The sequence below is a fragment of the Chelmon rostratus genome, chromosome 9 (assembly GCF_017976325.1).
Source record: "Chelmon rostratus isolate fCheRos1 chromosome 9, fCheRos1.pri, whole genome shotgun sequence".
NCBI lineage: Eukaryota > Metazoa > Chordata > Actinopteri > Chaetodontiformes > Chaetodontidae > Chelmon > Chelmon rostratus.
The window spans coordinates 24,949,732-24,963,443 of NC_055666.1; the positions used below are offsets into that span (position 1 = coordinate 24,949,732).

At 45.5% G+C, this 13,712-nt stretch overlaps 1 protein-coding gene across 1 annotated transcript in view; it reads left to right on the top strand.

Annotated features, from left to right (window-relative positions):
* The first annotated feature begins 2,910 nt into the window (after positions 1 to 2,910).
* Positions 2,911 to 13,712, top strand: part of LOC121611259 (protocadherin Fat 4) — a 105,632-nt gene continuing 94,830 nt past the window's right edge. The window contains exons 1-2 of the mRNA XM_041943700.1: positions 2,911 to 2,923; positions 2,987 to 8,013. Coding sequence (XP_041799634.1) covers positions 2,911 to 2,923; positions 2,987 to 8,013 — 5,040 coding nt within the window. The remainder of the gene's footprint in view (positions 2,924 to 2,986; positions 8,014 to 13,712) is intronic.

Genomic DNA, 13,712 nt, shown 5'->3' on the forward strand with positions numbered 1-13,712 from the left:
GCTCGGATCAGTGACAGCGAGTGAAAACATCCGTCAGCATGCGGGAATTAACTCAAACATAACAACAACTTGATATTTATATCAAAAGCATCCTGAGAGCTCCTGGCTTAGCCGGAGTAATCAGGTTAGCAAACGTCTCCTGTGGGGAAGTAATCTACTTTGAAGCTCTGTCTGCTACCAAAACACTGAATCTGTGTCAGGCTGCGCAGGCTGAGCAGCTACCACCCGTCCAGCCCACTCTGTAATTCAATTACATTAGTTGACTCATGTCCTACTTAACGTCCAGGCAGCCAACAGCCTGATTACAGAAGCCACAAATTGTCAAATACAAAACCTGAATAAACATTTATGTCTCTCAAAACCAGGAGGGTTGTAATTATCCTTGGTAATGTTATTTCACAGGACAGATGAAGTGCTGTGCAGAGTTCACTTCCCAGATCAGCGATGTAGAAATTCAAGCAGTTCTTCCTCCTGTAATTAGACTTTTCAATGAACTCATCTGACCTCATCCCACAACCTATAGACATTTATCAGAAGTGTGTGTCTGGAAATTCTGAATGCCCTGACTTCCATGTGATCATGTCTTTTCCACATTGCAATGAAATCCTTGCATGCAAACGCTTCATTTTTTAATGTGTATTGAATCTTTTGAGGGAAAGTGATAAAACACGGTGCAGCAGAAGTATTATTATCTGCCTTATTCCTATATTCTCATACTTTCTGTGGAATGTTACTTTCACAAGTGACACTACGATCTGAACATTCAAAAGATATTATTTTTAATGAATTAAATTATAAGAATACAGCAATGTAACAGCGTTCTGTTCATCAGGCAGAACTGGAAAAAATATAAATGTCTTTTACTTAATTCACTACATTATTTAGATAATGGAACAGATGATTTGCGTGACTAATTTTAAGATGTTACTGAGTGAAAGTGAAATGTTTTATTGTGACTTCAGACAGCTTTGTAAAGCTAAAATTGCATAATTTGGCAAAGCAAAAAAAAAGTTTGATTGTCTATATATTGTCTATTGTCTTTAAATTGTCTATAATGTGTTTAATTCTAACATTGAATTTGTCTAAATACTATTTTTATATTTTAGATTTTTCACCAATGACTTTTCTGCAGACATCTGTGGTGATTAAAGTTTATTTTACATGGTTTAAAAAAAGCTGGATCAGATTTTTAGAATATTTAATCACTGGTTTTCATTGAAAAGGACATTTGCTAAAGCTGAGATATTTTGTTCACTTCAAAGGTTTTAAATAGCTGTAATTTCATGTTAACCTATAACGCCGAGCTGAAGATTTGATGCTTCTGCAGAGAAAACACTGACGCTTCCCAGGATGAAAATTAGGATTCAGTGATATCACAGCCCTATAATGTGCAGACAGTGAGAATCTGTGATGTAAGTGACTGCTCCAGTTGCAGTTCAGTGTCTGTAGTAACCAAAATATTTTTTATGTGTTGATGCATCTTTTGCAAAAATATGATCAGACAGATTGTTGCTACGGTTCATCACATATCATCACATGCAGGATGAAGTAATACTTTTGCATAAGTATAATTTTACATTAAAAACTTTTCTCTCACAGCACCAAAGTTATTATATGTTTAAATGTTTGCTCTCTTCCTAAAATGTATTTTGGTTGGAAGTACCAGAACTCGGCCGCTAGATGGAGCTACGCACCTACGTTTAAGAGGCTTCCTGCAACTTCATTATGCAAATATCTCACAGCTGTGATGAAACCTGGAAATGACACTGAACACTGAGCTTTATTAGACACCTAATTAGGACTGGGAGTCTATATTTCAACAGCATTTGCATCTAAAATAAAGAAACCACACTGGCATACACAGTAAGTTTCAGTCTTTGCAGTGCAAAGAATTCAAATTATCCAATGATAAACACACCGTTATATTTTTTAAAAAAGGGCAAATGCAGCACAGGTAAGTCAGTATTTTTCTGATACTTTAAGGGGATCATTAGAATACTATACTATACTATAACACAATCAACAACATTTCTAATAGTACTTTGTGGTACTCAGATATGTTTTTAAAGTCACTTTTTCACATTTTATGCTTAGTTTTTAAAGATTTCTCTGGTTTTTCTTTATTTTGAGCATGATTTGACTTTGTGTGAAGTATTTCTGATCCAGAATCTGTCCGTTTTCTTGCTGGTTTTTGACTCATGTTCATATACTGAACTAATCAAGACCTTTTTAAGTCACATTAATCTGTTACTGAGGTAATTAAGGGCATCGGTACCTGTCTCATTTGACTGACATCCTCTTCCACAGGCGGGGACAGCGGGCTGCGCTACACAATGGAGGGAGAAAGGCGGTGGGGGGCGGGCAGGAGCGCCGCTATCCAATGGGATCAGTGATGGGAGGGAGTTTGCCGAACTCCAGCTTTGTCCCAACTTACTGGGACTCCTGAGCACAATATGACGGAAGCGCCTGCACCGTTATTCCACGGGACGGTGCGGAGGCTCAGCCGCCTGCACACACTCAGCGCCGCTCACTTGCGCCCAAACTTTGGATAAACTTTTCTTCGCGCGTCTCCAGGGAGCCAGGAACTTCTGTTCTGTTTTGTCTCTCAGTGGATTGTCTGATTCCGCTGTGAAAATGCAGTTTGAGGAGTTGAAATGAAACTGGGGACCATTCTCTCCATTCAGAGGGTTTTGTTGCAGTGAAACGCAGCGCTGCGCAGGATAAAACGGCGCTTCTGGAGTACTTTTGGACACCGAGTGAGTGCGTAAAGAGCGGCTGCCGGGTTTCTCTCTTCAGTTTTCTCTGCACATTTGCTGGAATACAATGCTTTAGTGACTCGTCCAACCTCAGTAAAGTTGATGCATCATAGGCATGGACTCTGTCTGAGAAAGGTGGACTGGCTAACTGACCATGGCGCTCACAGGTAGGGGCTTAGGCCGGTTTCATATGATTTTACTGATGTTATGGACTCTGTCGCGGTACTCAGCATCCAGCCAAGTCCGTCAAGAGTTTCAGGTCCTGGAGGAGCAGCCCATCGGCACCTATGTGGGCACGATAGAGACCAAGCCCAGCTTCACGTACCGCTTCAGCGAGAGCCACAAACTTTTTTCTATTAACGGCACCACTGGAGTCATTTACACCTCCTCCGTGATTGACAGAGAGGTTTTGCAAAGTGATGTCATCAACGTCGTGGTGCTGTCCAGCCAGCCAACCTACCCGACCGAGGTCAGGATAGTAGTTTTGGATATCAATGATAACTCCCCGGTGTTTCCAGACGCGTCGATTGTCGTGTCCTTCAAGGAGGACGCCAGCAGCGGCAGGCAGGTGATTCTGGACACCGCCACGGACTCAGACATTGGAAGTAACGGAGTTGATCACACCACGTACAGAATCGTGAAAGGCAACGAGCAGAGGAAATTCCGCTTGGATATTACAGTCAATCCTAGTGGAGAGGGGGCATTCTTGCACCTTGTTTCAACTGGAGGCTTGGACAGGGAAGTTACTCCCTTCTACCAGCTCCTCATTGAAGTGGAGGACAAAGGGGACCCGAAAAAATTTGGCTACCTGCAAGTAAACGTCACCATTCAAGACATAAATGACAACCCCCCTATTTTTGATCAAGACCAGTATCAAACCAGTGTTTTTGAGGATGCAGCAGTGGGATCCAGCATTCTGCAGATCACAGCGTCAGATCAGGATGAGGGAGCCAATGCTGAGATCAGGTACTTTTTAGATGAAGGGACGCCTTTCCAAATTGACCCTAAAGCTGGTACTATTATTATAAAAGAGGGTTTGGATTATGAGAGTAAGAAAGAGTACTCCCTGACTATTCATGCTGTAGACAATGGCGTGCCCTCTCTGTCAGGCAGAACAGAAGCCACGATCAAACTTTTAGATGTGAACGATAATGACCCAGTTGTAAAGTTTAGGTATTTTCCCACAACTTCCAAATTTGCTTCTGTTGATGAGAACGCACAGATCGGCACAGTTGTGGCTTTGCTCACTGTTTCGGATTCAGACTCCCCCACAGCTAATGGTAACATATCTGTTTCAATCTTAGGAGGCAACGAGCAGAGACACTTTGAAGTGCACACGTCTCCCGTGCCCAATTTAAGTCTGATCAAAGTGGCCAGTGTGTTAGACAGAGAGAGAATTTCCTCATACAACCTGACTGTGTCTGTGTCGGACAATGGCAAGCCGATCGCCAGGTCCTCCTTTGCCAGTCTGGTTATTTTTGTGAATGATATCAATGATCACCCGCCCATTTTCCAGGAAACACTGTACAGAGTAGATATCAGTGAAGACATACCAAAAGGCAGCTACATTAAAGGGGTTTCTGCAACAGATGGTGACTCTGGGCAGAATGCCAACCTGCGCTACTCCCTGGTGTCTGGAAACGCTTTGGGCTGGTTCTCCATCAGTGAAAACAGTGGTCTGGTTACTAGCGCTGCTTTGCTGGATAGGGAAATAGCATCTGAAATTGTGCTAAACATTAGTGCCAAAGACCAGGGGCTGCAGCCCAAGATTTCTTACACTAAACTTATAGTCAACATCACTGATGTGAACGACCAAGTGCCCACGTTCACCCAGAGCACATTTCACGTTTCCCTGGTGGAGCACGCTCCTGCCGGCACCGAGCTGGTGGTGCTGTCTGCCTCAGATGACGACCTCGGGGCCAACGGAACTATCCGGTTCTCATTTGATGCAGAGACTGCAGCCTCAGTCCAGGAGCTGTTTCGCCTGGATGCCGTGTCAGGGCGATTAAGCACAGCCGTGGAGCTAGACAGGGAGGATCAGGCCTCCTACTTACTCCACATCCAGGCAGCAGACGCAGGCAGCCCTCCGTTGCACTCTGTAGGGAAAGTCAACATCACCCTGAGGGATATCAATGACAATAGGCCAGTTTTCTACCCCGTGCAGTATTTTGCCAATGTAAAAGAGAACGAGCCCTCAGGTTCTTATGTAACCACCGTTTCAGCCACAGACCCCGATTTAGGTCGTAATGGCACAATCAAATATATAATAACAGCTGGAGACGCTTCTAAATTCCGCATTAATAGCAACACGGGGAGAATTACCACGCTTGTTCCCCTGGATAGAGAGGAGAAAACTGCCTACCAGCTGCAGGTGACAGCAGCAGATGGCAGCGGCCTGCGCTCACACACCCAAGCCATAGTGACTGTAACTGTCATAGACACACAGGACAACCCACCGGTCTTTAGCCAGAAAGGGTACAGTTTTGTCATGTTTGAAAATGTGGGCGTCGGGACCGTTATAGGGACAGTGTCAGCCACCACCGTAGATTTAAACACAAACATTTCCTATCTGATCACGTCGGGGGACCACAGGGGGCTTTTCGCAGTGAACAGCGCAGGTCAGATCACGGCATCGAGCCAGATAGACAGAGAGGAGCAGGGTTTCTATCAGCTCAAAGTGGTAGCCAGAGCTGGGGAGATCACAGGAGAGGCCTTTGTTAACATCACTGTGAAGGACTTAAACGATAATGCCCCTCATTTTATTCACGCTGTGGAGCATGTGAGTGCGGTGGAAAACTGGAGCACAGGTCATGTCATATTCCAGGCCAAAGCCTCAGATCCAGATGAAGGGACTAATGGACTGGTGGTTTACAGCCTCAAACAAAACCCCAAAGGCCTTTTTCATATTCACGAGAAGCACGGCCTCATCACGCTGACCGGGCCGCTGGAGGTCACCACAAGCTCCTACGAGGTCGAGGTCATTGCGGCGGACATGGGGGTCCCCAAACACACCACCAGCCTCGTCCTCATCGTCAGTGTTTACGACGTCAACGACAACTCGCCAGTGTTTGACCAGCTTTCGTATGAGGTCATCATCCTGGAGTCTGAGCCTGTCAACAGCCGCTTTTTCAAAGTGGAGGCCACCGACAAAGACTCCGGTCTTAATGGGGAGATTATGTATGACATCGCTGGTGGCAACACAGGTGACGTGTTTGGCATTTTTCCAGACGGGCATTTGTACATCAAAGCAGAGCTGGACCGAGAGGTTCAGGACAGATATAACTTAGTGGTTGTGGCCAAAGACCGGGCTGTGGAACCACTTAGCGCCACCGTCAATGTCAGCGTGATTCTCGATGACGTAAACGACAACCGTCCCCTCTTTAACAGCACCAATTATGTGTTTCATTTTGAGGAAGAGCAGAAGAGGGGGTCGCTGGTGGGGCGTGTTTTTGCAGAGGATAAGGACTTTGGCCCAAACAGTGAGGTCAGATATACATTTGAGACTCCGCAGTCCAACTTTGAGCTGAACGCCATCACAGGGGAGTTGACCAGCACGCTGCAGTTCGATCGCGAGTCACTCATGAGACAAAGAGGCGCCGCCGTGTTCAGCTTTGTGGTCGTCTCGTCAGACCAGGGACTCCCCAAACCCCTCAGAGACCAGGCGAAAGTGCAAGTTTACATACAAGACATCAACGACAACCCGCCTAAATTCACGAAAGACATTTACCAGGCCTCCATCTCTGAGTCAGCCCAGAACATGACACAACTGCTGCGGGTCTCCGCCTCCGATGTGGATGAGAACAAAAATGGACTGGTTCATTATCACATCCCTGAAGGCAACGAGGAAGGACAGTTCGCCATTGATAGCAGCTCTGGACAGGTTACTTTAGTAGGAAAGCTGGACTATGAATCTACATCCTCCTATTCACTGAAAATCATAGCTGTTGATGCTGGAGCTGTGCCCTTGTCGTCCTCCTGTATGCTTAGCATCAGCATCCTGGATGAGAATGACAACTCCCCCTCCTTCCCTAAATCCTCACTATCTGTGGACGTCCTGGAGAACATGAGGATAGGGGAGCTGGTGGCCTCTGTGACCGCCACGGATGCAGATTCTGGTCAGAACGCAGACATTACGTACAGCATCACAGCCACAAACAACCACGGCACTTTCAGCATCAGCCCCAACACAGGCAGCATCTTTTTGGTTAAAAAGCTCGACTTTGAAACGCAGTCATTTTACAAACTCAACATCACTGCAAAGGATAATGGCAGACCACCCCGCTCCTCATCCATTCCTGTGGTCATTCATGTCAGGGATTTTAACGACAACCCTCCCATATTTACCCCTGGTGACATTTTTAAATCCATCCCGGAAAATCTTCCCATCTCAGCCTCAGTCATGACAATTACAGCTCACGACACAGATGCAGACATAAACGGGCTGCTGGAATACTCCATCATTCAACAGATTCCCCGGGGAAACCACTTCAGCATTGACCCGATCACCGGGCTCATATACACCAACAAGGAGGTCGACAGGGAGTTTTCAAATCTGTTCGAGCTGACGGTCAAAGCAACTGATCAGGCTGTTCCAGTTGAATTCCGCCGCTTTGCCCTGAAAAATGTCACAATATGGGTCACAGACCAGAATGATAATATTCCCACTTTTGTGTCCCAGAACGCTCTTGTGGCCGAGCCCAACATAGTCATCGGCTCCATCCTGACAACAGTGGTGGCCTTTGACCCCGATGAGGGGGCAAACGGGGAAGTGGAGTACGAGCTCGTGGAAGGGGACGCTAACACCTTCATCATGGACAGGTACAGCGGAGATATTCGTCTGGCCTCCCAGCTGGTACCGTCCCGACTCATGTACACCCTCACAGTGTCAGCCACCGACCACGGCACGGACCGCAAGACCTCCAGAACTGAGCTGACCATCATCCTCCAAGGGATGGACGGGCCTGTTTTCTCCCAGCCGAAATACATCACCATCCTCAAAGAGGGCCAGCCGCCGGGCACCAACGTCATCTCCCTGGATGCCTCCAGCCCGCGGGGCTCAGCGACCAAAGTGGAGTATTTCATCGTGGCGGTTCGCAGCGGCGGAAAAGCCGTGGGACGCCTTTTCACCATCGGCCGCCACACTGGAGTGATACAGACGGCTGCAGAGCTGGACCGAGAACAAGGCTCCGACCTCTACCTGGTGGATGTGTATGCCATCGAGACAGACGCCAGCCAGCCCAGAACACAGCGTGCTGAGGTTAGTACACTGCTGACTTCTCTTTTCTCTACAGGTACTGAAAAGCCACCTTATATTCTGCTCTGTTGGTCTATTTGATCCGTTTGGCAGGGAGAGGGCATGAACTCACATGCTGGCATTTGTTATAGACATTTGGATGGAATAAATGTAATGAGATCAAGCTTTGAACTGGAAAAAAAATGGGGAGCGAGACTGTCCAAGTCACACATAAAACAGAGCCACCTATTGCATTTGTCTGCTCATTAATTAAATTCCTTTTTTACGCATGGCTCTGCCTTATATTAAATCATAATTTTCTTGGACACGAGTAAGAGGGCCTTGTTCTTTGGCATGATAACTTTATTGTTCCCGTTTCCAAAAAACATACTAGCCATAACAATTCATCATGAATGTGCCTCCTCTAATATTTGAGCAGTCTGGCAAAGGGAAATGAGTGTTGCATGCATTCTGCACGAGCTCCTCTCCTGCTCTCATGGACTGAGATATTCTTATCAGCGGATATGAACTGCACAAATCAAAAAAGGACCACTTTTTAATTTCCCCACTGTAGACATAAATCATTCAGGGCTGCTGTTTCAGGTTCAAGGTCCATGATGGCTTCTACAGTGCCTCCGGTAGAAATGAAAAAAAGAGTAACTCATAAGGTCTTGTAGTGCAGGTCTGCATCATCAGTGTCAGTATTACTTTAAGGCCCCTGAGCCTGAGGCTGTTTGGGTACTGGGGTGGTCTTTGGGTACCTTTATACCATTGGGAACTGCTCCACAGGCAATAAGTGACCATTAAAATTGGGTGACCTCTTAAGGCGCTGTGAAAAGACGCTGAGGGCAGGCAGAGTGAAACTTAAGCTGTCCACTGAGTTTGCATTATGCGATGCACCTTTTTCAGGCTTTCCTTAAAAGAGAGAGGGAGTTAAATTCTCTGTAGTGTAATGCGGGAACCCTAAACCCAGTTATGGGTGGCTAAGGCCTAGCCGCTAGTCAAATGAAAAACAAATGTGAGTCTATATATGTTTTGGAATTTTTAACCAGGACTTGAAATGCCATGTTATTACAGACTTGATGACACACATGCTGCATTTAAGTTGTACTTTTCAGAGAAAAAGCAAAAAGGTGCAAGTTTCTCCTCCTCCTGAATATGTTTTGTGTTACTGCTTTTCAAAAATGCCTGACGTGAAATGATTTAACACTTTAAGATTAGCAGGATGCCTCTTGACAGTTGTTATTGATGCCTTTTCAACCACTGCAAATATTGAAGCTGAAATCCAATATGGCAATCAGTTATTTGGAGACACGCTCACATATTATTGAAATCAAGGATTACTTGGCAAAATCGTGTTAGCTAAGTTAACTTAAAGGTTCGCCTGGGCCAAATGGGAATATCAAATGTTCTCTCGCTTTGCCTGCAGCGAAGATGGCAATCTGCTTTCCTGCAGACTCTACTGTCGGGCTAATGAGAGAATATAGTGCCTCAGTGCTCCGTTCCCAAACCTTAAACTCTAGATTGGTTTCATGCTAAGCTTGAACTTTCTCACCCCTTGGAGAGATGACTTTACCATACCACCTGGCTCAATAGTCAATCTCTCCATTTTGAGAAGCGTGAGATCTAATAACTTAGTGGAATTCAAATGACCTTCCACATTTGGAAATACGGGCTGCTTTTGTGCTGAAATGCAACGGGCAGTCGTCTTTATGGCTTTATTTTTAATAGCAGAACTCAACAGGTCACATTCATGCTATGTGTGTCTACTCTTTCAATGGGATCTCAAAGGACACTGTGATACAATAGTGTAAACTTTCAGACTTAAGACTAATGTTTTTCCAGTGCAGTGTTTATATACCAGATACCCAGTAGCAACTGGGGGATTATATCCACCCCTGGGGTTGTGACCCTTTCACATTCTCCATTTCCCATTTTCCCCATTGATTGGATGCATGAGGGAAAGCTGGCATTTTTTTCCCCTCTGCTATGCACCGTGTGCGATGTTTTGGAAACACTCAAACAAAGAGAATTTGGTTGGACATGCTTTATCGACAGTCATGATCTCAAACAACTCAGGACCCTGCTGGGCCTGCAGTGGAAAGAGTGGAGCGAGGGGATTCTGGGGGTTTTTCCTGACCTTCTTGGCATCTTAGAAAGTTTCATTGTCAGTGGTTGTTGATTAGATCTGTCGTGGCGGGACTGCATGCGCCCTTTGCCTCACATCTGGCTCATGTGTGATGTGCAGTGGCTGTTTCTCTGAGCCAAGCGGTGGCCGTGCACTGACTTTAAATGATCCTGTTTGGTTGTCCTACTTCAGCAGCTTCTAAGTGTCAGTTTAAAATGTCATGCGCATGACTTCATTACCCAGAAGTCTTTGTGTTTCTTCCTCTCGGTAGCTGCACAGACAAAGATGCTGATATAAAATCTCTTGGCAGCAGATTCATTCATTGTCGGTGGATCCAGATTCCATTCATAGTGTTCGTGAGGATGTTTTTTTAATTTCACTCCAAGTTTTGCTTCATCACATCCTGTGATGTCTTTGTTTAGAGGTGGAGAGAAGCTTCTTCCCATAATTTACACTGAGTTAATTCACACTCAAACACCTATAACAAACTTATGTATGGCTTCCACTTTTGGCCACAGCCTCATCAGTGATGTGACAGCAGATGTTAAGGACAATCCCCTTCGTATCACTGAATGTGCATGAAAGTTTCAGCTGTTTGGATTTTTCATTATATTTTAAGTAATTGATTGATTTAGTATAAAAAGTGTAGCAAAGTGAGAAAAATGCTCTTCAGATTGCTTCTTCTGTCCAACTAACAGTCCAAATTCCAAACACTCTTCATTTACTGTCATAAATGACAAAGAGCTGCAGCAAATGTTTGAATTTTTTGCTTGAAAACAACTGAAATCATTAATTGATTATCAGAATACTTGCCAATTAACTTTCTTTCCATCAACTAATCACTGCAGTTCTACTTGTAGTTATTGTAACTTCATATAACTTTATTATGTTGACACTGTCTGGTTCTGGTTCAGAACGATCTTTATCTTTGGATCTGAACTTTTCAGAGTCGTTGGCTTTGGCTTGTCAGATTCTGGCAGGTTTAGTCAGATCAGATTCACGACAGACAGTTGAATGGTGATTGTTTTTGGCAAAACATCGACAGGTCCATAGAAACTTTTCAAGTCCACCTGTAGTCTCAGCTGCATTTTTACCAAAATATGCAAAAATCTGGCCTTTTGCTACTCGTACGTTTGTGCTGGTGTTGTCATTTGTGACCAACTTAAGTGAATCTAAAGGCTGCAGATTTTTTTTAGAGCCACCTTTAAAACCTATTGTTCCTTTTTTGTTGGAGTCCTCGTTAAAAGAAAGAAAGAAATGCAACCGTGTGACATGAAAGAAATCGCGGAGAACAAGTAGAAAAGATTTCTTTCCACCTCAACTATCTCTGTTTCATGTCCTCTGAACTCTCTCCCTTCATCTTCCTCCTCGCATTCAGACCCTGCGGCCCGTATAGACCGGACGGCTACGACTGTTTTCTTAAACTCACTGTGAATCAAAATGAAGTGCGTTTTTTTTTTTTTTTTTTCGGAGGGGCCCTCGAGTGCCACATCAGTCCTTGCCCCCTCCTCTTAAAGCCATTGTTCCCCCCTGAAAGTAAACACAGCCGGAGTGTTCAACAGGCCTTCCTTTGTTTTGCCTTCGCAGATAAAGTGTTGCGCTGCCCCGGCCGCGATCGGGAGGCTTTTGTTATTTTTTTGTCTGTGCCAGCGTCTTGCCTTGGCAGATTTAGGAGTGTGTATGGATGCCCCCGTCAGCCAGCTTTCCTCCCCTCTCCTCAGCACTGAGCGACGGACGGCGGGGCCGTTTGGAGTTGGGAGACTGAAGAAAGAAGTGTTTTTGGGAGGTTTCTGGACATGTCAGACGGTGTTATTGGGAGTTGTGGGAATGAAGGAAGAGGAGGGGTGGAGGGAGACTTTTTTTTCTGGAAGTAGCAGCATTGCAAGGAATCATGGGAAGGAAGAGGCAAGGGCAGGGCTCCTCATCATGTCCTAAGCAGGTGGGAGCCGGAGCTGCCTGATATAGCAATGAGTGTCGGGCTGTTGCCACGTTAGCTTGAGCTCTGTCACATTCGTCCTCCTCTCTGCTCGCCTGTGTATCTTCATGCCTTTGCATCTCTTTTTGTGCCCGCCTGCCTGTTTTGTGTCTCTGGGAATATGTTTGCGTGTCTCTCTGTGTTGTGGATCGGCCTGATTCATAAATCTCGTTGGCACTTCAAAGTGGCTTTGCTTTTCTTTCCGCCTCTCTTTCATTCCCTCTTTTGCTTTCTCCGTGTTTTGGTGACGGTGAACCTCCTCTAACGTGGACTCTGAGGGGAATGTGATCACGGTGTCAGTGGCGGCGTTGAGGTTGCAGAGAAGAGGAGGGAAAAAAGCCTCTCTGAAAACATGTAAAACCCGCCGAGGCAGCCAGGCCAACGAGGCAGGAGGGAGAAGGTCATGTGAGGCTGGACCATACGATACGGATGCTGCGTTTTGTTTGTGTATTTGTGTCTGTGTGTGAGAGTATTAATAAAAACTGAAATGTTGATGAGCGCAGTTTCCAGAGAAAGGTCGAACAGTGATACTGATCCCCTGAGCGGAGCATTTATTGTTCTTTGTCGAATCAAACTTAACAGAAGAGAACACTGTGATTACATTCGAAACATACACAAGACTAGTATTAAAATTTCACGTTCCTCAGAAGGGACATTTTACAACAACTGGAAGAGGAATGATGCGGAACAAATTGCCTCCTTGTGTATTGTAATTCATGGTCTAATTGGGATTTTTCTGAGTGTGTCTTTGCTTGTGCACATGTGCTGGAGACGGGGCAGTAACGGTGCAGTCCGGCCGTAACCGAGCTTGTAATTCACACAGTAATCCGGACGGTCACGCGTTCGAGGAGGCGCGCATCTGCCGGGCCCTCCTGGTAGGTGGTCGCTCCGGGTGAACCTGCGGGTGAGCCGGGGCCGAGGAGGCCAGGTCGTCCCGGAGCGCCTGTCCGTTTTTACGACGAGACCGCCGCCATAAATGCTGGATAAACATTCACTCATGCATAGATGCATGCAAGCAAATGCCGTCAAACACACACTTGCACACACACACACTGACCACACTCCTTCTCCAGTGCAGGGGAGCTTTAAATGGCAGCCACAGTCAAAATAATTCAGTTTCATTTAGATTATTATGATTACGTTCCTGTCAAATAAGATCATTGGGATACTTTGTGACGTCTTCTCTGCAGATTTAAAGTGAGCCTTAATGAAGCTGGTGGTTTCTGTCTTCTCCTTTTATTACATGAGACTGTTTGTTAGTGTTTGCCTTGTTTCATTTATTTTGTGGCACAGTTTCACTTTGTTTGGATAAGTGTTGAGCAGCTACGGCTGCTCTCCAGCTCGTTCGACCGCTTCAGATGAATATTAAAGTGGCGGCGCTTTGTGTTTTTCTATAGCGCTCTTATGGCTTTCAGTCTCTAAAGTTTTAACTGTAGTTGTATAACAAGCTGTCTCACATTTCACCGCGTTTGACTTTTTTCTCGCAGAAAGCAGCGACTGGCACAGCTCATAATGCACGTTTTGTCAAACTCAGGGCCGACAGGTCAGGGCCGGGGTCATATTGTTCTGCTGTGTCATGTTCTATAAAGTGAAGCCAAGTGTCATGTTAATAATGAAAGA